Source organism: Fusarium vanettenii (genome assembly GCF_000151355.1).
Source record: "Fusarium vanettenii 77-13-4 chromosome 3 genomic scaffold NECHAsca_2_chr3_3_0, whole genome shotgun sequence".
NCBI lineage: Eukaryota > Fungi > Ascomycota > Sordariomycetes > Hypocreales > Nectriaceae > Fusarium > Fusarium vanettenii.
Window position 1 is genome coordinate 2,036,967 of NW_003315880.1, and position 21,775 is coordinate 2,058,741.

The 21,775-nt window shown below is 53.2% G+C and overlaps 7 protein-coding genes across 7 annotated transcripts; 4 read left to right on the forward strand and 3 right to left on the reverse strand.

Annotated features, from left to right (window-relative positions):
* Window positions 1-1,221: 1,221 nt before the first annotated feature.
* NECHADRAFT_36811 (uncharacterized protein) lies at window positions 1,222-3,879 on the forward strand (the record flags this gene model as incomplete). The annotated part of the gene is made up of 1 exon (XM_003052612.1): window positions 1,222-3,879. One exon carries the CDS (start codon window positions 1,222-1,224, stop codon window positions 3,877-3,879), a length of 2,658 nt encoding a protein of 885 aa, XP_003052658.1.
* Window positions 3,880-5,866: 1,987 nt separating this feature from the next.
* NECHADRAFT_59218 (uncharacterized protein) lies at window positions 5,867-8,558 on the forward strand. Its single transcript, XM_003052613.1, has 6 exons — window positions 5,867-5,987; window positions 6,208-6,226; window positions 6,283-6,294; window positions 6,450-6,733; window positions 6,796-7,179; window positions 7,255-8,558. The coding sequence occupies exons 1-6, from the start codon at window positions 5,949-5,951 to the stop codon at window positions 7,486-7,488; spliced, it is 972 nt and encodes a 323-aa protein (XP_003052659.1). The 5' UTR covers window positions 5,867-5,948; the 3' UTR covers window positions 7,489-8,558.
* A 1,612-nt stretch (window positions 8,559-10,170) lies between these two features.
* NECHADRAFT_67463 (uncharacterized protein) lies at window positions 10,171-11,038 on the reverse strand. Its single transcript, XM_003053112.1, has 2 exons — window positions 11,010-11,038; window positions 10,171-10,958 (listed from the first exon to the last, which is right to left on the reverse strand). The coding sequence occupies exons 1-2, from the start codon at window positions 11,032-11,034 to the stop codon at window positions 10,573-10,575; spliced, it is 411 nt and encodes a 136-aa protein (XP_003053158.1). The 5' UTR covers window positions 11,035-11,038; the 3' UTR covers window positions 10,171-10,572.
* A 904-nt stretch (window positions 11,039-11,942) lies between these two features.
* NECHADRAFT_36023 (uncharacterized protein) lies at window positions 11,943-14,086 on the forward strand (the record flags this gene model as incomplete). The annotated part of the gene is made up of 4 exons (XM_003052614.1): window positions 11,943-11,974; window positions 12,072-12,151; window positions 12,361-12,656; window positions 12,707-14,086. The coding sequence occupies 4 exons, from the start codon at window positions 11,943-11,945 to the stop codon at window positions 14,084-14,086; spliced, it is 1,788 nt and encodes a 595-aa protein (XP_003052660.1).
* A 1,271-nt stretch (window positions 14,087-15,357) lies between these two features.
* Window positions 15,358-16,588, forward strand: NECHADRAFT_67465 (uncharacterized protein; the record flags this gene model as incomplete). Its single annotated transcript, XM_003052615.1, has 2 exons — window positions 15,358-15,807; window positions 15,860-16,588. 2 exons carry the CDS (start codon window positions 15,358-15,360, stop codon window positions 16,451-16,453), a joined length of 1,044 nt encoding a protein of 347 aa, XP_003052661.1. The 3' UTR covers window positions 16,454-16,588.
* NECHADRAFT_103799 (uncharacterized protein) lies at window positions 16,573-17,736 on the reverse strand (the record flags this gene model as incomplete). Its single annotated transcript, XM_003053113.1, has 2 exons — window positions 16,573-17,322; window positions 17,376-17,736. The coding sequence occupies 2 exons, from the start codon at window positions 17,734-17,736 to the stop codon at window positions 16,643-16,645; spliced, it is 1,041 nt and encodes a 346-aa protein (XP_003053159.1). The 3' UTR covers window positions 16,573-16,642.
* A 323-nt stretch (window positions 17,737-18,059) lies between these two features.
* On the reverse strand, window positions 18,060-20,259 carry NECHADRAFT_59229 (uncharacterized protein). The gene is made up of 3 exons (XM_003053114.1): window positions 19,649-20,259; window positions 18,456-19,479; window positions 18,060-18,400 (listed from the first exon to the last, which is right to left on the reverse strand). The coding sequence occupies exons 1-3, from the start codon at window positions 20,022-20,024 to the stop codon at window positions 18,211-18,213; spliced, it is 1,590 nt and encodes a 529-aa protein (XP_003053160.1). The 5' UTR covers window positions 20,025-20,259; the 3' UTR covers window positions 18,060-18,210.
* Between the last annotated feature and the right edge of the window lie 1,516 nt (window positions 20,260-21,775).

The following is a 21,775-nucleotide window of genomic DNA, read 5'->3' on the forward strand; positions in this document are numbered from 1 at the left end:
TCTCCCCTTGATATGAGGGGAATCCATTTGATTGCAATGTCTAGCATTAAATGAATCTGGCAATGGTACGCTGATCCACTGCCAATGCGGGAGCCCAATTAATTATGACATGGAGTACTTAACATTTAATAATAGACAATAACTGTTAAGGGTAATCACGGTGATAACCTTTCCGGGAGCGGATACTTTTATAGCTAATACAAAGATAGGGATTCAAAGCGCCTAACTACCTAAGTTGAAATGCATCCTACTGAGTGCTCTCAAAATGGAGGTCAATTAAGTCGGGAAGGAGGTCCATCAGAGCTCTCCTCTACCCCAGATAATTGCATCATAAGAGGAGCAATTGCCTTATGTTGAAGCTCATCAGCAATGGCTGCTTGCCGTCAGCATCTTGGCCAATAGGTTTCATGCCCTAAGTCTAACGCAGGTTGGGAACCAGCCACGCCACCTCGAACCCTCGAGTTGAAGATCAGCTCATCCGGGTTGGTTGTCTTTGCCTCTGAATGAGGCTCAAGGTGTTCCAGGTGCATTGATGCAAGCTCAGGGAGCTGCTCAGGCGACTCGTGCCCCGCACTCGAATTCGCTCCGGGGCATCCACCCACCACAAACCCCCTGAACTCCGACCCCACACTCCCATGCCAAGGTGGCCTTTTAGCGGCGAACTCGGCCTTGGGGCCACCTTTCCACAAGGCACACGACCCGACCCATTCATGGGCAGTTAACTTCAACTCCACACGGGATGCTTGAATGAAGCTTCTCCTTGTTCCTTCTTATCCTCGAATCGTCCTTGTTTGAGCAGCTCTCAAGTTTCTCAGCAAGGCTTCATCCTTTTAAAGTCATCCCCCCTCTACTCTAGGTAAGTAGAATGTTCTTAATTTCAATTGACACTCTTCGCGTGCCCCTCTTCCCCCTCCATTGTGTTCGTCCAATGTGGCGGTGTCAAGTGGCAGCTTTGGTGGGAGATCAGGAGCTTGGAGCTCAACTGGCGGCAAGCTTATTGTTCCATCAACGAGTTTGTCCAAGCATTGCGCCCAATTCGCAGCTAACAAGCACTTTCTCGTGGCACTATAAACCCTTGGTGCTGCGCTTGTTGCCCTCGAGCTCCCGTCTCCCTTCCCCTTCTGCGTCTCGCCGCAGCTGTTAGCCGATAGTTCGCATGATTCGACTAACACAAGCCTTGTGTTGATAGGTCTTCCCGCTCCGTCTCGTGTTACGCCCATCATGTCCAAATCGTTTGTTGGCAACGTCAAGAGCGTTCTCAGTGGCGACACTTTGATCCTGACTAGCCCCAACAACCCCAATGCTGAGCGAACCTTCTCCCTCGCCTACGTTACCGCTCCCCATCTGAGGCGTGAAGGCGATGAGCCTTTCGCCTTCCAGTCTCGAGAGTACCTCCGCAACCTCGTCGTCGGCAAGCCTATCAAGTGTTCCGTCCTCTACACCATTCCCACCTCGGGCCGCGACTTTGGTACTGCTGAGCTCCAGGATGGCACCCACCTGCCCGATGAGCTGGTCAAGGCTGGCTGGCTGAAGGTTCGCGAGGATGCTGGCCGGAAGGAAGAGTCGGACGACGTTCTCGACCGACTCGAAACCCTCCGCCAGCTCGAGAACAAGGCAAAGGCTGAGGATAAGGGTCTCCACGTGGGTGTTGGTGGCATCATCGAGGTGCAAAACGACCTGGGCGGCCCCGATTTCATGAAGGAGTGGAAGGGCAAGACTGTGGACGGTATCGTCGAGCGAGTTCTCAGCGGTGACCGACTTCTGGTGCGACTCCTCCTCTCAGAGAAGAAGCATGTTCAGCCCATGACTCTGCTTGCTGGTGTCCGAACCCCCTCCACTGAGCGAACACTGCCCTCGACTGGCACCACCCAGCCCGCTGAGGAATACGGAAATGAGGCCAGGGCTTTCGTCGAAACAAGACTCCTCCAACGTAAGGTCAAGGTTGAGATTGTCGGCGCTAGCCCTCAAGGCCAGCTTGTGGCCACCGTCCTGCACCCCCGCGGCAACATTGCCGAGTTCTTGCTCCAGGAGGGCCTCGCTCGTTGCAATGATTTCCACTCCACGATGCTCGGCGAGAAGATGGCTGCTCTCCGCGCCGCAGAGAAGCAGGCACAGTCCAAGAAGATCAGACTCCACAAGCACCACGTTGCCAAGGCTGAGGGTGGCAACCAGGACATGATTGTGTCCAAGATTATCGGCGCAGACACCATTATTGTCAGAAACAAGGCTGGCACCACAGAGAAGAGAATCAACATCAGCAGTGTCCGAGGACCTCGAACTACAGAACCCTCCGAAGGCCCCTTCCGAGAAGAGGCCAAGGAGTTCCTTCGCCAGAAGCTTATAGGAAAGCATGTGCGAATTAGCATCGATGGTACCAAGCCTGCGTCTGAGGGCTTCGATGCCCGAGAAGTCGCCACTGTTACTGAGAAGAACACCAACATCAACCTCCTCTTGGTCGAGAACGGATGGGCATCCGTCATCCGACACCGAAAGGATGATACCGACCGAGCCCCCAACTATGACGAGCTGCTTGCTGCTCAGGAGAAGGCTAAGGAGGAGAAGAAGGGCATGTGGTCTGGCAAGCCCCAGAAGGCTAAGCAGTACTCTGATCTCTCTGAGAACGCGCAGAAGGCCAAGATTATGCTGGCAACTCTTCAGCGACAGAAGAAGGTCCCCGCCATTGTCGATTTCTGCAAGGCTGGCTCCCGATTCACCATCTTGATCCCTCGCGAGAACGTCAAGCTCACCATGGTCCTGGGCGGCATCCGCGCTCCTCGAGCTCCCCGAGCCGACGGTGAGGGTGGCGAGCCCTTCGGAAAGGAGTCCCTTGAGCTTGCCAACCGCCGATGTAACCAGCGCGACTGCGAGGTTGACATTCACGACATGGACAAGGTCGGTGGATTCATCGGCGAATTGTACATCAACAGAGAGAATTTTGCCAAGGTGTTGGTGGAAGAAGGTCTGGCCTCTGTCCATGCCTACTCTGCTGAAAAGTCAGGCAACGCTGCTGAGTTGTTTACTGCCGAGAAGAAGGCGAAGGAGGCCCGACTTGGTTTGTGGCATGACTGGGACCCTTCCCAAGACGAGGAGTATGAGGAGGAAGAGGCTGCCGAGGCTACCCCCGAGGCTGAAGTGTCGATTGACAAGAAGCCTACCGATTACCGCGATGTTGTTATTACCAACGTTGACGCTAATGGCAAGATCAAGATCCAGGAGATTGGCAAGGGCACGGCCGCCCTGGAGAGTCTTACGAGTGAATTCCGAAAGTTCCACCTCGACTCCAAGAACAACAACCCCCTCAAGGACGCACCTAAGACTGGCGAGTATGTGTCTGCCAAGTTCTCCGCCGACGGCCAGTGGTACCGAGCTCGTGTGAGGGCAAACGACCGCACCGCCAAGAAGTCTGAGGTCGTCTACATTGACTACGGCAACAGCGAGAAGATCTCTTGGAACCACCTGCGCAGCCTGGATCAGTCCAAGTTCGGCCCACAGAAGCTCAAGGCTCAGGCCGTTGATGCTTCGCTGTCATTTGTGCAGCTCCCCACTGGCGCCGACTACTTTGAGGATGCTATCGGCTTCATCTATGAGCTGACTGAGAACAAGCGCCTGGTTGCCAGCTTCGATTTCATGGACAACAAGGAGAACGTGAGCTACGTGACGCTCTATGATACCGGCTCCTCGGGCGAGCTTCCTGGTCCCAACGACTCGATCAACAAGGATGTTGTTGCCGGCGGTTACGGCATGGTTCCCAAGAAGCTCAAGGCCTGGGAGCGCAGCAAGGCATTTGAGCCTACTCTGAAGCACCTTAAGGAGGTCGAGAGCCAGGCCAAGCAGGAGCGACAGGGTATGTGGGAGTATGGTGATATCACTGAGGATTAAGGTGAAGGCGGACTGGTCGAGATTGACGCTTCAACGAACTTGGTTATGAAGGGCGAGCTTTTGAAAATAGGCGAAACAAAAATGCATGTAATGGTGTCTCGGCGTGGCCTTGGAATTGCGGGTGCGGTTTAGATGAGGCATACTGTAAAAACAAAGAAAAAGTCGCACCAAAACACATCGGATGACTGATGTATCACTTTCCTTGAAGATTACTGGCACAGATAGTTCTCATCCAGAGACGGTTGCGCGCCAAGCATAGGATGGCTTGGATAATGGCTGACCAAACATGTTGAGTGCGCCAGTCAACATTAATCATCAATACTCGCAATTGATTCCCTGCCAAACAAAAGCTAGATTAGCTATTCGCGCAGACGTGGAAGAGCATATGGTCGGAAATATGGGCCCGGAAACACAGGTCCAGGCGGCCGACGACGATGATGATGGGAGGCATCCATGATTTCTGCAAGCTAGAGGTGGTCAGAACTCCGAGATGGATGGCGACGATGGCGGCCCGTTTGGTGGCATGTCTCTGGTGACGGTGGTGTTCTTCCTAGGTAGGTACGCGTGGTCCGGTTTTTGGACCTCCGGGAGCATCTATGCGGCAGCTCCGGAAAGGTCGGAGTTCTCCCCGCCGAGCATTCGCCGGCCATATCGGCCACCAAGTGTCGGGGTTCGGTGCCACGTGCGGTCGAGAGAGGTTCGATGGACGTCTCTGAAAATCAGGAATGACGCTGATCGGAGCTGCCGCATGGGTGGCCAGACTGTCAGAATGGAGGGATGCGACCCTCTGAAATATCTACCATGTTGGGCCAGTTCTTCTCGCCGGGGGTTGATCAAATGCGCCGCGCCGCGCCGAAACCCCCAGGAAGCTCAGGCAAGATCTCAGGAATGGGGGAGCGGCTAAATGTGGCAGCCTGACGCTCTCAAGGTGAGCGCCTCCACAGGCTAATATCACACATTTGCTCTCTCAGTATCCACGGATTTCCAAGTCCACGAGCTAACGGCATGATGGAGGGGCTCCGCGGGGCATCATGTTGAGGTGCAAGTGGGGTCCGTTGTCGGGGGCTCTCTCGGTGGACATGGCGACGTGAGGAATGACGGGCCTATCGAAGTGACTCGACTCGGCCCAACACAGAAGCTGGCAGCGGGGTGGGGGTTTCTTGGGAGTGGCCTCGCATCGAGGGTCTGTCTGTCTGCTTGGATCTCTGGTGGGTTGTTTTTTCTGATTCTGGCGGTGGGGGTGAGCGGCGGTAGCAGTTACCAAGACCAGCCAGCGTGTCATTTCTCTCTGTTCGTCCAAAGCTGCGACACATCGTGAGAAGGTGAATGGCCTATGAGAGAATTAGTTGAGCGGGCGGTCAAAGAAGGAATCCAACTGCTGCGGCAGGCTGAAAAGATTGCAGATTCATCGGTCAACATTCGCCGGTCAGCGTTAATACACCAGCTTTGCTTGCTTGCTGCTGGTGCGGCTGTAGCATTGACGTCCAGGGTGGAAAAAATAACATTGGAACGGCGAGCTAGCATCGGGTACTTGAAACCAGCTGCTGGCAGGTCAAGATGGGGGCAAAGAGGACTTTAAAGTATACCAAAGAAAACCTCAGAGTCTGCTCTACGAGACTGCAAGGTTATATCAAAGAATTGGCCTGCAATCCTCGCTTCAGAAGCGTTTCGAGAGCTCCCTCGCCGTTTCGGCCTTTTCTTTCCACGACCAGCCATGAAGGCGGCCGCGGCGGATGCGGGTACGGGATGAGGTGAGGTGAGGTGAAGGTATGACTTAATCGGGAGCCCCGCCCCGACCGGGATGCCGTACCTTCCATGGGCCATGGGCGCATGGTGCAGCGCAGCGAACGAGGGGGAGGGGCGACGGAGGCGAGGGAGAGACAGCAAAGAAGGCGCGAGTCGTCGCATGTACGTCAGGTACCTTCCCAACTTTTGGTGGGAATCCCCAATCTTTTTCTTCCCCTTGACTCCCTCTTCTTCCCTCTTTCTTTTTTTCTCTCTCCTCTTCATCCTCTTCTCGTCCTTTGTGTGTTCAATCTTGAATCAATCACAAAACAACAACAGCAATCATGTCTACCTCTCTCGATCAGCTCAAGGCCAGCGGCACTGTACGTCACCCCACCATAGCCCCTCCAGGTCGTCTAGTATCGCGACAAAACATGTGTCGGAATCCGGATAGCTCGAGTTTTGAAGCAGCTTGAGAAAGATGATGGAAGCTATCATCATTCTGAAGCTCCAGCTACTAGATCTCACACTGCGACCTTGATACTCCCACAATCACCTTGTTGAACTCTTTGCTGACCGCTTGCTTGTTTTCCACCTCAACAGACCGTTGTGTCCGACTCTGGTAATTACCGCATCTCCCCAGCTAGTTTTGTCTCAATGCTAACTCATCCTCCATAGGTGACTTTGCCTGTTAGTGCCTCCCTACTGGAAACCTCGTTTTCGCGAGCTCCCAATTCCCATCATCACGTCGAATCGCCATCTTCTCACCTCCTCAACAACCCCCACCATGATCATGATATGATATGATATGATAGATCGAACAAGAAACTAACCATTCTTGATAGCCATTGGCAAGTACAAGCCTCAGGATGCTACCACCAACCCCTCCCTGATCCTCGCTGCCTCTAAGAAGGCCGAGTACGCCAAGCTGATCGATGTCGCCATCGACTACGCTAAGCAGAAGGGTGGCTCTGCCGACCAGCAGGTTGACGATGCCCTCGACCGCCTCCTCGTCGAGTTCGGCAAGGAGATTCTCAAGATCATTCCCGGCAAGGTCTCCACTGAGGTCGATGCCCGTTACTCTTTCGATACCCAGGCCTCCGTCAACAAGGCCCTTCACCTTATTGAGGTAAGCTCTGCCTGGCTATTGAAGCAACTTGGGTCTTATCGTGATGCTTACACTTTCAATAGCTCTACGGTGAGCAGGGCATCTCCAAGGACCGTGTCCTGATCAAGATTGCCGCTACCTGGGAGGGTATCAAGGCCGCCGAGATTCTTCAGCGCGACCACGGCATCAACTGCAACCTTACCCTCATGTTCTCGCTCGTCCAGGCCATTGGTGCTGCCGAGGCCGGCGCCTACCTCATCTCTCCCTTCGTCGGTCGCATCCTTGACTGGTTCAAGGCTCACACTAAGAAGGATTACGCTAAGGAGGAGGACCCTGGTGTCGCCTCTGTCAAGGCCATCTTCAACTACTACAAGAAGTTCGGCTACAACACCATTGTCATGGGTGCCTCTTTCCGAAACACTGGCGAGATCACCGAGCTTGCTGGCTGTGACTACCTGACCATCTCCGTAAGTATCATATTTAGCACACAAACCCAAGCCTTGAGTACGAAATGTATGTGTTACTAATTTGATGATTTACAGCCCAACCTGCTCGAGGATCTCCTCAACTCCGAGGAGGCCGTCCCCAAGAAGCTCAACGCCGAGGAGGCCACTGCTCTGGACATCGAGAAGAAGACCTACATCAACGATGAGCCCCTCTTCCGCTTCGACTTCAACGAGGACCAGATGGCCGTCGAGAAGCTCCGTGAGGGTATCAGCAAGTTCGCTGCTGACGCCGTTACCCTCAAGGATATCCTCAAGGAGAAGCTCGCCTAAGCTAGCTACCACGCATAATGAGTACAAAGAAATTGAAGGAAGAAAAAAGTTAATAGGGCAAGGTTGCTTTGGGAGGTATCGTGGAATTGAGGCTGGCTGCGCGCAATTGGCTTGAATTGGTTCGCGATATTCAACTGTAAGCTATCGTTGATGATACCACGAACATATCACTCTACCCGTCCATTCATGTGGATTTGGAGACAGGCCGCGGCTCGGGAGGATCATTAAGAGGAGGTCGACAGGCACAGATAGGATTTGCATAGGAAATCAAGACGACATGTCAGGCCCATGAGCAATGAACCCCTTGGTGAGATGATTAACTTGGGACCCAAGTTGGGATTTAACTACAGTACAACAAACTCCATGTTTAGATGCTTTGGTATAAACACCGCCGTTCTTGATCCGACCGACAAGACCCGTGAACGCCACCCACCCATCGAAAGACACGATTGGCCTACCAAACCCAACACCCATGTCCCATCTTGATGCTGCCCAGAGAGTGGTCATGATGACACCGATAAATATCATGAAATCACAGGTGCCCGACTAGAACCAGCCCTTCTTGCACTCAACTTGGAAGGTCAGAGGCTTCCAGCCGCCATCCTCGGTGCCCTGGATAACGAGAGCTGTAAGAGCATTACCCTTGACGCAACCCGAGTCGAGGCCGAAGGTGTATGTGTCTTCTTTATAACCCATCTTGGCGTCATGACCGTAGATGATAGAACGACGCTCAATAGCAGGGAGCTTCTTCTGTTCGCTGTTCCACAGTTCGGACCATTGCTCGCCCCCACGGTCGTTGACGGGGATCCATACATCGCGGTCGCTGCTAAGAAGCTCCTGTGCGGGATCGCTGGCCGGTGCTGCGGCAGCAGCATCGGGCTGGGCGCGGGGGACGAGGACGGCGGCCTCTTGGCCCTCTTCATCGGAGGAGGATTCGTCCCGCTTGGGCAATTTTTCGGCAAGCTTCTTCAGTTCCTCTTCCTTTTGCTTCTCCAACTCCTGCTGCTTCTCGAGCTCCTGCTTTTTCTTCTTCTCTTCCTGTTTGCGCTTCTTTTCAATCTCCTTAATACGGAACTCGGCGCGGGGGAAGCGCAGAGTGCGCATGTTCATGACGGCCCAGGGATCTTGCTGATGGACGGGGACACCGGGGACGAGGCCGGCGTGAACGATGTAGAGAGACATGGGCTCGGCGGATAGAATGACAGGGAGGTTCCTTAGCCAATTCATTTGCGCTTCGTTCAGGCTTCGTGCCGTCTTGAGATCTTCCTCCTCGCCGCGTCTCTTTGTTTCCGCTTCCGAGTCGAGATACGCCTGAACACCCTGCTGAGCGCTGAGGGCCGACCAGGCAAGGATCACACGATCTTCGTGGTTTCCGCGGACGGCGCTGGCCTTGAGCTCCATGAGTCGGTTGATCAGCTCGGGCGTCTTGGGGCCCTTGTTGACCATGTCGCCCACAGCGACGATGTGATCGTGCTTGGGATCAAAGGTGATCTTCTTGAGCAGTTTCTCGAAGGGATCGAGCATGCCATGTATATCACCGATAACGACCAATCGACGGCCGTTGGCCTTTGTTGGAATGTATTCGCTCGGGAGGTTCCTGACAAGGTCGATGCCGTCGTAGGCGGGTCGGTTGTACATGCCGTAAGACATTGGGTTATCAGCTCTCGATATCTCGACCTTGGGCTGGTCATAGTTGGTCTTGTCGTCGTGGGGCATGGTGAGTGAGACGAGGCGCGAGCAGCAGTAAAAGACGCTGAAGACGAAGAATGCGGTGGAGAGTAGGACGAGCAACCTCCGCTGCCGTGCCGTGATCATTATGGCCATGGCTGCAGGAGGAGGGGCGAATGGCGGCGTGAGGGTTGGTCACAAGGGAGGGCGGCGAGAGCTTAGGGGCGATTCGCGGTTGATGAAGCTATGACGACAGCGACGACGAAGATGATGGTGACGCACTGCGGAGGAGGACGCATTACCGGATCTGGCGGATGGACGAGGGATTCATGGATCAGAGAGTGATTCGAGGGGAAAAGATGAGCAAGAGGAATGGAAGTAAAGGAAGAATAGGAGGCCGGAATAGGAGGATAGGAGAGTTTACACCCACCGATCCAAGTCTCAGGCCGGGCGGGAGTGGTGAGACGGGAAGAGACGATGCAATGGTAGGATGATAAGAGCAGCGGCAGCGGCAAGACAAAAGACAAGATAGGGAAGCAAGCAGCCGACAGCAAGACAAGGGAACAACGGCCACTAAGATAAACCCGACATCCATCCATTCATTCATCTCTCCCCAACCACCACTAAACCCCGGGATATGGGCGAAGCCAAGCCTCTTGGGACCGCAAGTTGAGGTTTTTCACAGGCTCATCACTGGCCTCGCCAAGAAAAGGAACAAGCACAGGGGCTTACGCACTTCGACTCGAGGGGGGGGCGGTAGGACAAAGGGCACAAGGGCAATTTCCAAAGTCGGGCGGCGGTCGCGCGCGTGGGGTTTGGTCGACTTTGATTAGCTATTGGGGAGGATTTCCATGGATTTGCGGGTTGTGGGGGACGACGGCTCGGAAAGCATAATTAAGCAAACAAGTGCCCGGGCAAGGCGTTTCGAGGGATCGACCTTGTTTGGACTGGATATGAAAAAAAAGCCCTATGAAGGACGAGGGCTCGTCATGGTGGCATCCATAAGGACGCTATTTTGTCTTGCAATTTGTACTGTGTTGCCAGATCCAACCTCCTTGATTGGGTCATGTGTGATACGGACTACATGATAATGAACAATCTCAGCGATCTGAGATGCAAGATACAAATATTGTACAACATGTGAGGAGGAGGGAGGGAAGTAGGGACGGTTTGTTGTCCGTCCGTCCGTCATCACGGTGAGCCGCAGATTAATATGTGCCTGCGTGCGGATGCTCCGGAGACGCCGGGTCGGGCCTTGTATGAGGAGGCTGTTTCCAAGCCCCAACTCTCAATGCCACCGCTCTCCGGGCCAGCAGCAAAGGGTAGTTCCCTTTGTGATCATCATGACCATCGAAATCCTCACTCAATTGCCCTCCGCCGGCTCAGTATCAGGGTCAACGTGTTTCTCCGCCTGTTTTACTTCTTCTGCTGCTGTTGTTGTTGCCGCTGCTGCTCCTGCTCGGCCTTGTACTTTTCATTCTCAATCTCCCGCCAATCCTTTGGTATAGGCTCGTTACCGTCCGTCTCCTTGACACCGCCCGCAAAGGCGGGACGTCCGGCGTACAGCTGATATCCCTTACCCTCCTCGGCCTGCTCCATTGTACGGTAGGCGACGGGCATGTTGCCACGAAACCGCTTGCGCATATCAACCATGCCGCGTTTACACTCGCCAAAGCCCTTCTTGAGCTGACGGCACTTGAGGGGGAGGGTGTCGACGAGGGGTTCGCGGAGGCAGTCGGCGGCGCTGTTGCGTTGGACCATGACGCAGTCTGATTCCTGGAGACACTGGGCGAGGGCCTCGCCTGAAATTGACTGTTAGAGTGGGCGTCTGAGAGGTCGAGGTGACGGCTTACGCAGTTCTTTGCACGAGCTGGGCATCTTGGGCTGGTGGTTTTTCTGGTCGATGGCAGCTCAGGTGATGGGCGAGACGGGATCAAAACCGCTTCGAAGACTTGCACCAAAAGGGTTCGTTTTGCGGTCGACCTATGATTGGTTGGTTGATTGAGACGAATTGAGGCGGCTCTTGAATGTGGCGTTGAAATCATGAGCCACACTTGCTTGCATCTTACCGCTGTTTAAGCTTAACAGCACGACAAGACAGGGGCATTATGGGCTTCAATATTCAGGGCCAAGGTAAGTGAAGCTCTACTACTCTCGTCATGTTTCTATTATCTTGTTCCTTATTGTTCTTGGTTTTCGTTGTTCTCTCCTCAAACCCAATCGTTATCGCGGGTGTCCACGTTCCACGAAAGGGGTGGGTACTTTAGCGCTGCATCCACTGAAAGTTGGCACCCAATCCACTGTACTCGACCCTGACATTTGCATGTGCCAGACAGGAGAGCCATGAATGAATGTCTCACTGATGATGAAAGATGAAGGCATGAATGGAATGGTCAATGACAGCAGACAACTCCTACCTATATGACCCCTTTTAAAGGCCTCATCTCAATCTTCTTCATGGATCTCGTCTTTTACTCTTCGGTGCTGCAAAGGGAATGACCCGTCCTGTCCACTTGGTTCCAATCTCGCCTAAAGTCGCTGAGGTCATGATTCGTTGTCACCCTCTTGCGGCAGCGCCAGCGGCAGCAGCAGCGCCAGCGCAGAACGTCAGTGCTCAACGTCAACGTCGGGCTCCCCAATTGCATGTGACATCACCTCCAACTGCAAATGCTGCCAAAGCCAAACGGCTTCCTTCTCATTCTCATCCTGGTCCTTCTCGCAACACAGAATCGAGGGCTGAGATCCTATCGCGGCGGCTCTGGTCTCATCTGAGAGATCTTGTCGCCATGGCTATTCCGTTCATCGGGAGGCTGCGTCCGTGAGTCGCCCCCTGTCCAATCTACTCTCTCTGTCGCTGAAGCGGTCTGCCGCCTCTTCATCTGTGCGCCAGCCTCATTAACCTTTGCATCATGTAGGCACGAGTATGTCGCGCTCGTTGGGTCGTTTATTCTCGTCGGTCTCGAGGCTTTAATCCGAGTATTGACCCTGGCTTTGCGTAAGTCGCGATGCGCGTCTCCTGAGCGGTGTGGTGTAGGCTTTGTTGACATTGATATTCCCAGCTCCTTTCCTCGTTTCCTTCTTCTATCGAGCTTCGAGGCGGTTATTTAACAAATTTTCTCCCCCTGCCAAGAAGAGGGCGGAGAATAGGCGAAAATGTTGGTAAACACTGTAAACCTCCATCGTGCTCAGACTGACTCTCAGTAGCCATTTCAACAGCTGTGCGGGACGCAGCTGATTTTGTCGAGTTGTGCCGGATCTGGGGATACGAAGCTGAAGAGCACATTGCCCAAACCAAAGATGGCTACCTCCTTGGTCTTCATCGCCTGGCGTGGAGAAAAGGCGATGAGGGGCAAAAGGTCAACTCTGGACCGACGAGTCTGCACAAGAAGGTCATTTACATGCACCATGGTCTTCTCATGAACTCTGAGGTTTGGGTTGCTCTTACGGATGGGCATAGATGCTTGCCTTTTGAACTGGTTGAGAGGGGTTATGATGTCTGGGTATGTCTCATTTCTTTCATCTTAACTTTCATCTTTGCTAACACCCTTAGCTTGGCAACAATCGAGGAAACAAGTACTCCAAAAAGTCGATTCACCACTCGCCAACGTCGCTCAATTTCTGGGACTTTTCCATCGATGAGTTTGCTTTCCATGACATCCCTGACAGCATTGCATACATCCTAGACACGACTCAGCAGGAGAGTCTGTCTTATATCGGCTTCTCTCAGGGCACGGCGCAGGCCTTTGCCACCCTGGCCATTCACCCCAAGCTCAACCAGCAGGTCAACGTCTTTATCGCTCTGGCACCTGCCATGGCCCCCGCTGGCTTGTCGAATGGGATCGTCGATGCTCTTGTTACAGCGTCTCCTTCAGTTCTGTACCTGCTGTTCGGTCGTAGATCCATCCTCAGCTCGGCAACCATGTGGGAGACGCTTCTGTACCCACCCATCTTCAGCAAGCTCATCGATATGGGACTTTCCTTTTTGTTCAACTGGCAGACCAAGAATATCTCGGCGAGCCAGAAGCTGGCAGCTTACCCACATCTTTATTCGTTCACGAGCACCAAGAGTGTTGTTCATTGGTTTCAGATCATCCGGAACAAGTGTTTCCAGATGTATGACGATGATGTTCACCAGCCGATGAGCGTCATCTCGACCAGCAAGTACTCCAAGGTTGCCAAGTACCCGACGCGAAACATCAAGACGCCAATTGTTCTAGTGTACGGAGGAAGCGACTCCCTGGTTGACATCAAGGTGATGCTCAAGGAACTACCGCCGCAGACGGTAGCGACCGAGATTCCTCACTACGAGCATCTCGACTTCTTATGGGCCCGCGACGTTGACATTCAGGTCTTTCAACATGTGTTTGATGCCCTCGACAGCTTCACGGATGCCGAGCATTCTAAAGAAGAGTACGACAAATACTACATCAGCAGGCAAGAGAGCCTCCTTGGCTCAGGATACGCGTTTGGATACTCACACCAAGGAAGCGAGAGCGAATCATCAACACTCACGCCTAGCGTTGAAAGCCAGAGCAACGGTGTTCCTCTAGCTCCACACCGTGCACGAGAGCATTCGACTGCGATTCCATCACCGGTGAACACGACACGGGCAAGGGTCAATATCGCTGCGGGCACCATCGTGGACGGTCGGCCAGTGACCCCGGACAAGCCTGGTGGCGGTCTGCTCTCAAGAGGAGACTCGCCTGACGAAGGCCATGAATCACCAACGACAGCGAGGGTCAAGGCCAGTGCCAAACGCAGAGGAAGCAATGGAAGCAACATTAGCCTCGACAGCATGCGTTCCGGCCGAGGCATCAGCGTCGGAGCGAGCAAAGCGGTTGGAGGTGTTGTGACCAAGCCCGGCGTCAGTGGAACGCCAGCAGACGATAGCAGAAGTGCAACCCCAGACAAGAAGAAGAAGAGTAAGTAAACGACAAACAGGATGTGACTTGGAAAAGGGCGTTTCGTCGAGTGGAGTTTGAACTGCTGGCAGGATACATATATACTGATATCAGATGGTTAATTCGTGGGACTAGATATAACGTCGAACATTTTCTATGTAATGCAGCAACAAAAATATCGTTCAAGAGGGTCGACCGGAGTGCTTGATAAGAAGTGCGAGTGAGGGAGTCGTTGATGTCAGCTTTGGCGTTCTTGGCACATTTGAACCCTTGTTATGGGATCTAAACTCGTATGATGGTGATTGAATAAAGTGGGTCTGTGATGACGCGGCAGATGGGCTTGAAAGCCGATAAATATCGAGATGAAATTGTCTACCTCGTGTCTTTTTGTTGTGCTCAATTTCTGCCTTGAACAACCTCGTTTGGGGCTGAGAGTTGACATCAGGCTCCCGTGTTAAACAACGTTGCAATGGAAATGGCGATCTTGGCAACGGGATAGTTCAGGACAGGGTTCATTGAGGCGGGTTCGCTTATCAATCCAGATTGAGTTTTTTACGAGCCTCTCTGCTGTAGGTACATACATATTCTAGATATTCTAGTGATGCTCTCATGTGGAGGCTATGCTGGGTTGAAAGTGAAAGTGATGATATCAGAACCTTGAAAATCCGCCCAGGCTGATTCCTCTTCATCTTGAGGCCTGCACAGCCCCAGAGTCTAGACGGCAAGGACATGAAACTGCAATGTAGTATACGAAAATCACACCAAAGCCGCGCATGCTGTTTCGCATTCTTTGGCGAAACGTCCAATCCCATCCCTTGTATCGACCACCCTTTCATGTATAAGGCTGCCCTAGCGCCAACAGATACATACTGGGCGGGTCAATTCCGAGCTGAAAAGATGCCCCGGCGGGTTACGGGGACGTGCCGGAGGCTCCAATCCGGTGGTATCTTTATGCCCGAATTCCGGGGCTGAGATGAAGGGAATCCTTTTGTAGGGATCCATTTCCTGGGCTGGTTTTTTCTTTTCTGTTATATCCGTCCTGTACTTTAGTTGTATTTCATTCTCTTCTTTTACCTTTACCTTTAAATAACCTTGTTTTCTTTTGGAGTGTTGTTGACTTTTATGTGTCGTGAGTCAGCCTGATACCACACCCCATTAGATGCAGTAAGACGGAGGAACTATTCATCAACTCCGGTTCAACAAGACGAAGCGATACATACATAACTCGACGATAACTCTATCGACTTTGTTCCTTTCTTGGCAGACTCATCCAAAGGTCTTGGCCCCCAACTCGCCCATCATGTCCAACGACGTCCCAGACTTGAACAACCAAACATTTGTCGACGATGGTGGTCTCTTTGAGTGGTGCTTTGAGCATCCCAAGTCAGACATTTGCGATAATGTTTCCAGCTTTTACCAGTATCGTCTTGACTTGGCTCCCAACGCCGCCTTCCTCGCCATCTTTTCCGCCTCCCTGATCGGCTTCATCGTCACTTGGATCGTCACACGCAAGGGAACTGCCTTCAATGTTGCCTTGATCCTTGGTCTTATCTGCGAGATTCTCGGATACATTGGTCGTATTATGAGTTGGCAGAATCCCTGGAGTGAGAATGGTTTCCTCGTGCAGATCTGCTGCTTGACCATTGGCCCAGCTTTTATGGCTGCTGGTGTTTATCTCTGCCTGCGAAGGATTGTTTCAGCTTTTGGACCTGAGAACTCTCGACTTCCTCCAGAGTATTACACCCGAATTGTAAGTTTATCATCAAACAGTCATCAACCTTGAATAACTAACCTCCCCCAAGTTCATCCCCTGCGATGTAATCTCCCTCGTCCTCCAGGCCCTCGGCGGCGCCATGGCCTCAGTCTCCTCTCACAACCACGAAGACCCCAAGGTGGGCTCCAACATCATGATCGCCGGCCTCGCCTTCCAGGTCATCACAATCTTTGGCTTCATCCTCTGCTCCCTCGACTTTGCCCTCCGCACCATCCGCCGCCAACGCGCCCTCGGCGAAGCAGCCCTCGACCAGCGCCCGGAGGTCCGCAAGGTACGCAACTCGCGCCGTTTCAAGGCTTTCCTCGGTGGTCTGTCCGTCGCTGCCCTGTGCATTCTCTGGCGGAGTGCCTTTCGAGTTGCCGAGTTGTCTGAGGGGTGGGAAGGCCCCGTCATGGGAGATCAGTACATGTTTGTCGGCTTCGAGGGTGTCTTGATCGTTGTTGCTGTGGTTGTTCTCAACGTGTTCCATCCGGCGTTCTGCATGAAGGAGCTTCTAGAGCTGGACGATGGTGCTCTCAAGGGTCTATGGTGTCTGCGCAGCCGGAAGAGTAAGACCTCCAAGATTGACAGCGTGAGTGACAGTGAGAGTAAGACTCCTACAGCAGAGGGTGTCGCTGTGTAGAAGCCCCTTTTTTCCTTTCTTATGTACATGTGTAAAAACGCTGGATTGGGTAAAAGAAACATGTAGGAAACACGGGATAGAGGTTAGATCTATGGGATGGGACCTAGGATACGTTACAAAAGAAAACAGATCAACAGATATTAGTAGCGTACTTCAATACCACGTCAGTTCCTGACCAACATCTGGCTGTCAGGTTCCAAAGACCCCCTGAAGGTGCTTGACTGCACTCCCAATCATCTCACGACCTCTATCTATTATGCCATGAAGCGACAGGATGGAATGTGTTGCCCCCTCCACAACTAGAGTATCAACTTCAACCCCCAGGCCCTTCAGTTGCTCCCCAAATGCCAGTGCCTCAGGGGCAAGGATGTCCATCTCGGCCACAGCAATCCACGTCTTTGGAAGGTTCTTCAACAGCGACTCGGAAGCAAAGTTTGGGCTAGAATCCCAGCACTTGCAGTCCTCATCTTTGGGCAGGTAGAGCTTGCGGTACCACGATAGCCGCTCAGGGGTCAGCCAAGGGGCAGTCTCAGCGTTGGGTTTCCAGACATCCTCAGCAGTAGCAGTGTTGTCCACCACGGGGATAAAAAGCAACAGTGATGCCGGAGGATGCGATGATGTGTTTGGGAGTGAGGGTTTGGCAGTTGGAAGGGGAGCTTCGGGGTTTGAAGCTGCAATTCCTGCGGCGAGGGCTATGTTCCCCCCTGATGATGTTCCGCCGATGGAGATGCGCGAGGTATCAATCTTTCTGAGCTCAGCTGGCTCTGAGGCGACCCATCTGAAAGAATCAATTGCATCTTCGACTGCAATTGGAAATGGGTTCTCTGGGGCGAGACCGTAGTCGACGGTCACGACCTTACAGCGCGCACCTGGCATCGAGTTAGACAGACAGCACAACTAAAAGAGGCATCAATAATCGTACCTTGACAAACCCATGAGCAAAGATCAGTCCCATTATTCAAACCACCAAGGACCCAGCCTCCGCCGTGGAACCAGACAAGAACAGGCCAGCCTCTCTCATCACACTCCCCTGTGGGCGTGTAAACCCTCACCCGGAATCTGCCGACGTCAAAGTCGTCGATGCTCCCAACGGGAACCGGCTTCGTCCCGCCGGGCGGCAGAGATACCTTCTTGGTTCTCGCAGACCCATCCCAGACGCCAAACTTCTCCGGCTCTATGTACTGGAGATGAGCCTCATGGTAGGCGACGTACTGGGGGTCCAGACGATCCCTGATGGCGGGGTGGAGGGGTTGCCAGATCTTGCGATCAGGGTTATCAGCCATTGAAGATATGTCCAGGCGGCGACGTGTGAATTAGTTATCAACTTGTAAACAGACGAGCTGGTTTATAACACAGCGCATGTTGTTGAAGACGGTGAAATAGCAGGTACTGCCCCGCCGGCCTATCTCCGACCACCCCGCCGAGTATTCCCGCCGATCGCCGGACCCGCAACCGGTGATTTCGGCATAAACACGCACGGGGGGACACGGAACGTCTTATCCAAAGAATGTTGGAATTTGTATAATATTCATGAATAGTTTTCTTCCACCTCGATAATGAGCCCTCAAGAGCAAATATCTAAAACCGCTACAAATGCTCATCAAACCGAGTTAACTGGTTATTCATCGTCATAGGTACTCTATCAAGGCTCTTTAGGTTTTAATGATACAAGACAACTCGGCCACTGCCCAAAACCGAAAGTCCTCGTCTATAGCCACCATATTTTTTTTTTTTTGCTTTTATAATTCTTAATTGGCTTAACCCTTGTAAGGGCTGGGGCCGACCATCAGCTCGGGCTTGACAAGAGTGTCAAACTCCTCCTCAGTGAGAGCCTGGAGCTCCAGGGCACTCTCCTTGAGGGTGAGGCCCTTCTTATGGGCATTCTTGGCCACCTTGCTAGCCATGTCGTAGCCGATCTTGGGGTTAAGGCAGGTGACAAGCATGAGACTGCAAGGCATGATTAGCGTTCCGTACGTGAGAGTTTTAGTCCAGGGGTACTTACGACTCCTTCATGATACTGGCAATCTTCTCCTCATTGGCGGTGAGGCCGGCAACCAGGTTCTTCTCAAATGATCGCATACCGTCAGCCAACAGGCGGGAGCTGTGGAGGAGGTTGCGGATGACCAGGGGCTTGTAGACGTTGAGCTCGAACTGGCCGTTCATACCACCAATGGTGGTAGCAACGTTGTTACCCATGACCTGAGCGCAGAGCATGGTCAAGGCCTCGCACTGGGTGGGGTTGACCTTGCCGGGCATGATGCTGCTGCCGGGCTCGTTCTCAGGCAGGTTCAGCTCACCAAGACCGCAACGGGGGCCACTGCCAAGGTATCGGATGTCCTGGGCAATCTTGGTAAGGGAGCCGGCGAGGGTGTTGAGGGATCCGTGGGCCTGAACAATGGCGTCGTGGGCGGCCAGAGACTCGAACTTGTTGGGGGCAGTCTTGAACTCAGTGCCAGTCATCTTGGTCACCTCCTCAGCAATAGCCTCGGCAAAGCCCTCAAAGGTGTTGATGCCGGTACCAACGGCAGTACCACCCTGAGCGAGAAGTCGCAGGTCAGGGAGAGAGCTCTCAACGCGCTTGATGCTGAAGTCGAGCTGAGCAACGTAGCCGGAGAACTCCTGGGCGAGGGTGAGAGGAGTGGCGTCCTGGAGGTGAGTGCGGCCGATCTTGATGATCTTCTTGGCCTCAAACTCGTCGACCTTCTTCTGGATGGCCTCGCGGAGGCTTCGAAGGGCGGGGAGGAGCTCACCCTCGAGGTCGAGGACGGCAGCAATGTGCATGACGGTGGGGAAGGTGTCGTTGGACGAGGCGCTGCGGTTGACGTGGTCGTTGGGGTGGACGGGCTTCTTGCTGCCCATGGTGCCGCCGAGGATCTCAATGGCACGGTTGGAGATGACCTCGTTGGCGTTCATGTTGGACTGAGTGCCGGAGCCGGTCTGCCAGACGACGAGGGGGAAGTGGTCGAGGAGCTTGCCGTCGGCCACCTCCTTGGCGGCCTGCTGGATAGCGGCACCGATCTTGGGGTCTGTAAAAGTTGATCGTCAGCGCATTGGTCTTGTAGGATGCGTGAGCTATGAGTTTGGCAGCAGCTTCAGGGAACTCGTCAGCTTGCGCTCACAGCGAGGGCACAAGCCAAGCTGCCCAAGCTGAATTCTCTCATACCCCGCCAACCTCCACCAACACTCTCTACTCACCGAGGCCATATCGCATGTTGACAGTGGCAGCAGCGCCCTTGAGGATACCGAAAGCCTTGACGATGGGAGGGGGCATGCGGTCCTGGGGCTGGTTGATACGGAAGTTCTCGAGAGAACGCTCCGTCTGGGCGCCCCAGTAGCGGTCGGCGGGGACCTGGATCTCGCCAAAGGCGTCGCTCTCAGTTCGTGTCTGGGACATTCTGACGGAGGTGCTGTGGATGGCTCTGGAGAGTCGAAGGCCGGCCGAAGCAGTCTGATTCTGAAGTCGCAGCTGCGGGGCAAGCGAGCATGTGGGCGTAGCTCGGGACACCCGAGGCAGCACCGACTTCACAAGCCCCGAGGTGGCAGCAGCACGTCCCGTGACGGTTCGAAGCATGATGGGCTGAGCTGGGTTGGCTGGCGGGAGTCTGGCGAAACGCTATTCCGGGAGGTGGAGGGAGGGCCAATTGGGCTTGGCCTGGACTCAGAAGGGGAAAGAGATGGGCTTCGAGAGCAAGGATTCGAATGACGCTGGCCAGAGAACTCGGGGAGGAAGCTGGTGAACAATCGGAGAGAAGGCCAAACCCGGATTCTGTTGTCCTCGGCTGGCGATTTAGTAGATTTTATCGGCTCTTATCGGATCTGATACCGGAACTACAAGCTGGGGACCCGTCAATCCGGCGGGCTCGATCGGAGCTGGGTCACGTGGGTGCAGATTCGTTTACCCGGGGTAAAGTTGAGACGCCCGGTGTCGGTGGTTTCGATCGAATGTGGTACTAACAAATGAAAGTGCAGATAGGTGTGGTGGGTAGGTATTGTTATTTAAAGGCTGGATGTTGCTAACTTGGATTAAAGCTAAAAGTAGAGAGAGCTGCAAATATGACAATGCTATTGAACACTCTGTAGGTTTTAATCTTATGCAAGCTGAAGCTATCTTATACCGACAACTATACTCCGTAGAAAGCCAGAAAGCGAGAGTTTAGGCCTGCTGGGAAAGTATCAAACTTCCTTTCCCCAAGGGAATCTACCTACACTCGACAGGTAAAGACCAATTCATTTGTCCCAGTGATGTGATGTTGCCAACATGACAAGAAGTAAACCAGGGCTTAGCCACCACAGCTGTCTTGCTGAACAGCGTCTACATCCTTAATCAATCTCTAGAACTCAACAACCAACACCAAGAAATTAGAAGATCAAATGGACATGTACAATGAGCCAGGCGAGATGCTCCCAAGGTGCGATTAAATTTGGGTTTATTCTCGGAGGCAGCATATTAACTGGATGAGCAAAATAAACTTGTGCATACCCTACACTCAGACGTATTTGCACTATTTATGGGGTACCCAAACGTCCTTCCATCGACAAGTCATGTTTTCAATGTGGAGAATACGGCTGTCATTTTCAGGGTCATCCATAGCATGCTCCGGGCCGGCCCAGGTCCGGGGCTGGTCAAGGGCAGAAGTGAAGCCTAATCAATACCCGGACGAGGATCACGGTTTACAAAGTTACTGAAGCGGAGATATAAGCAACAATGCAGATAGAAATAAGTAGTTGAACTTTTGAGACGATGGACTTGGACATGCGGAATTGTGTGTCACGTTATATGATGCGGTGAGTGTGAGTGTGAGGATGCAGTTGGGTTATCGAGCCGTACGTACATAGTAAGATTTCTCTCGGCGCTTTTTCAACATGCCATGTGTTATTATTGCTTTCCTGCTTTTGGTTAAAATCCTCTGTCAGACGTGTCGATGGTAATGTTTTCAGCGGAGCAATGCCCAGCAAAATCTCCATCATCATGGATCCTTCTCAGTGAGCGAGTGGAGCGTGCGGATGCCAAGGCAACGCAGCATTACATTTACATTGGCAGGCGAGATGAAGTCGATATCCGAGATACGGAGCCGAAGCGGCACAGCAAATGGTGCAAGGGCAATCCATGGATGGGATGGGCAACTCGAAAAGCCATTCTTCTGCAGTGTCGTTGTTGTCGGAGATTTGACTTGACTGGTGACTGCGGTAACGGTCACGGCTGGTAGGGCTGGCTGTGGCTGATGGCGGCTGACATGCCTCGGTCTCTCCGCGGGATGGATGGATAGGATAGTTTGAGTGACAGCGTTTGAATGCAGTCAGATGAGTTATCCACAGGGTGCA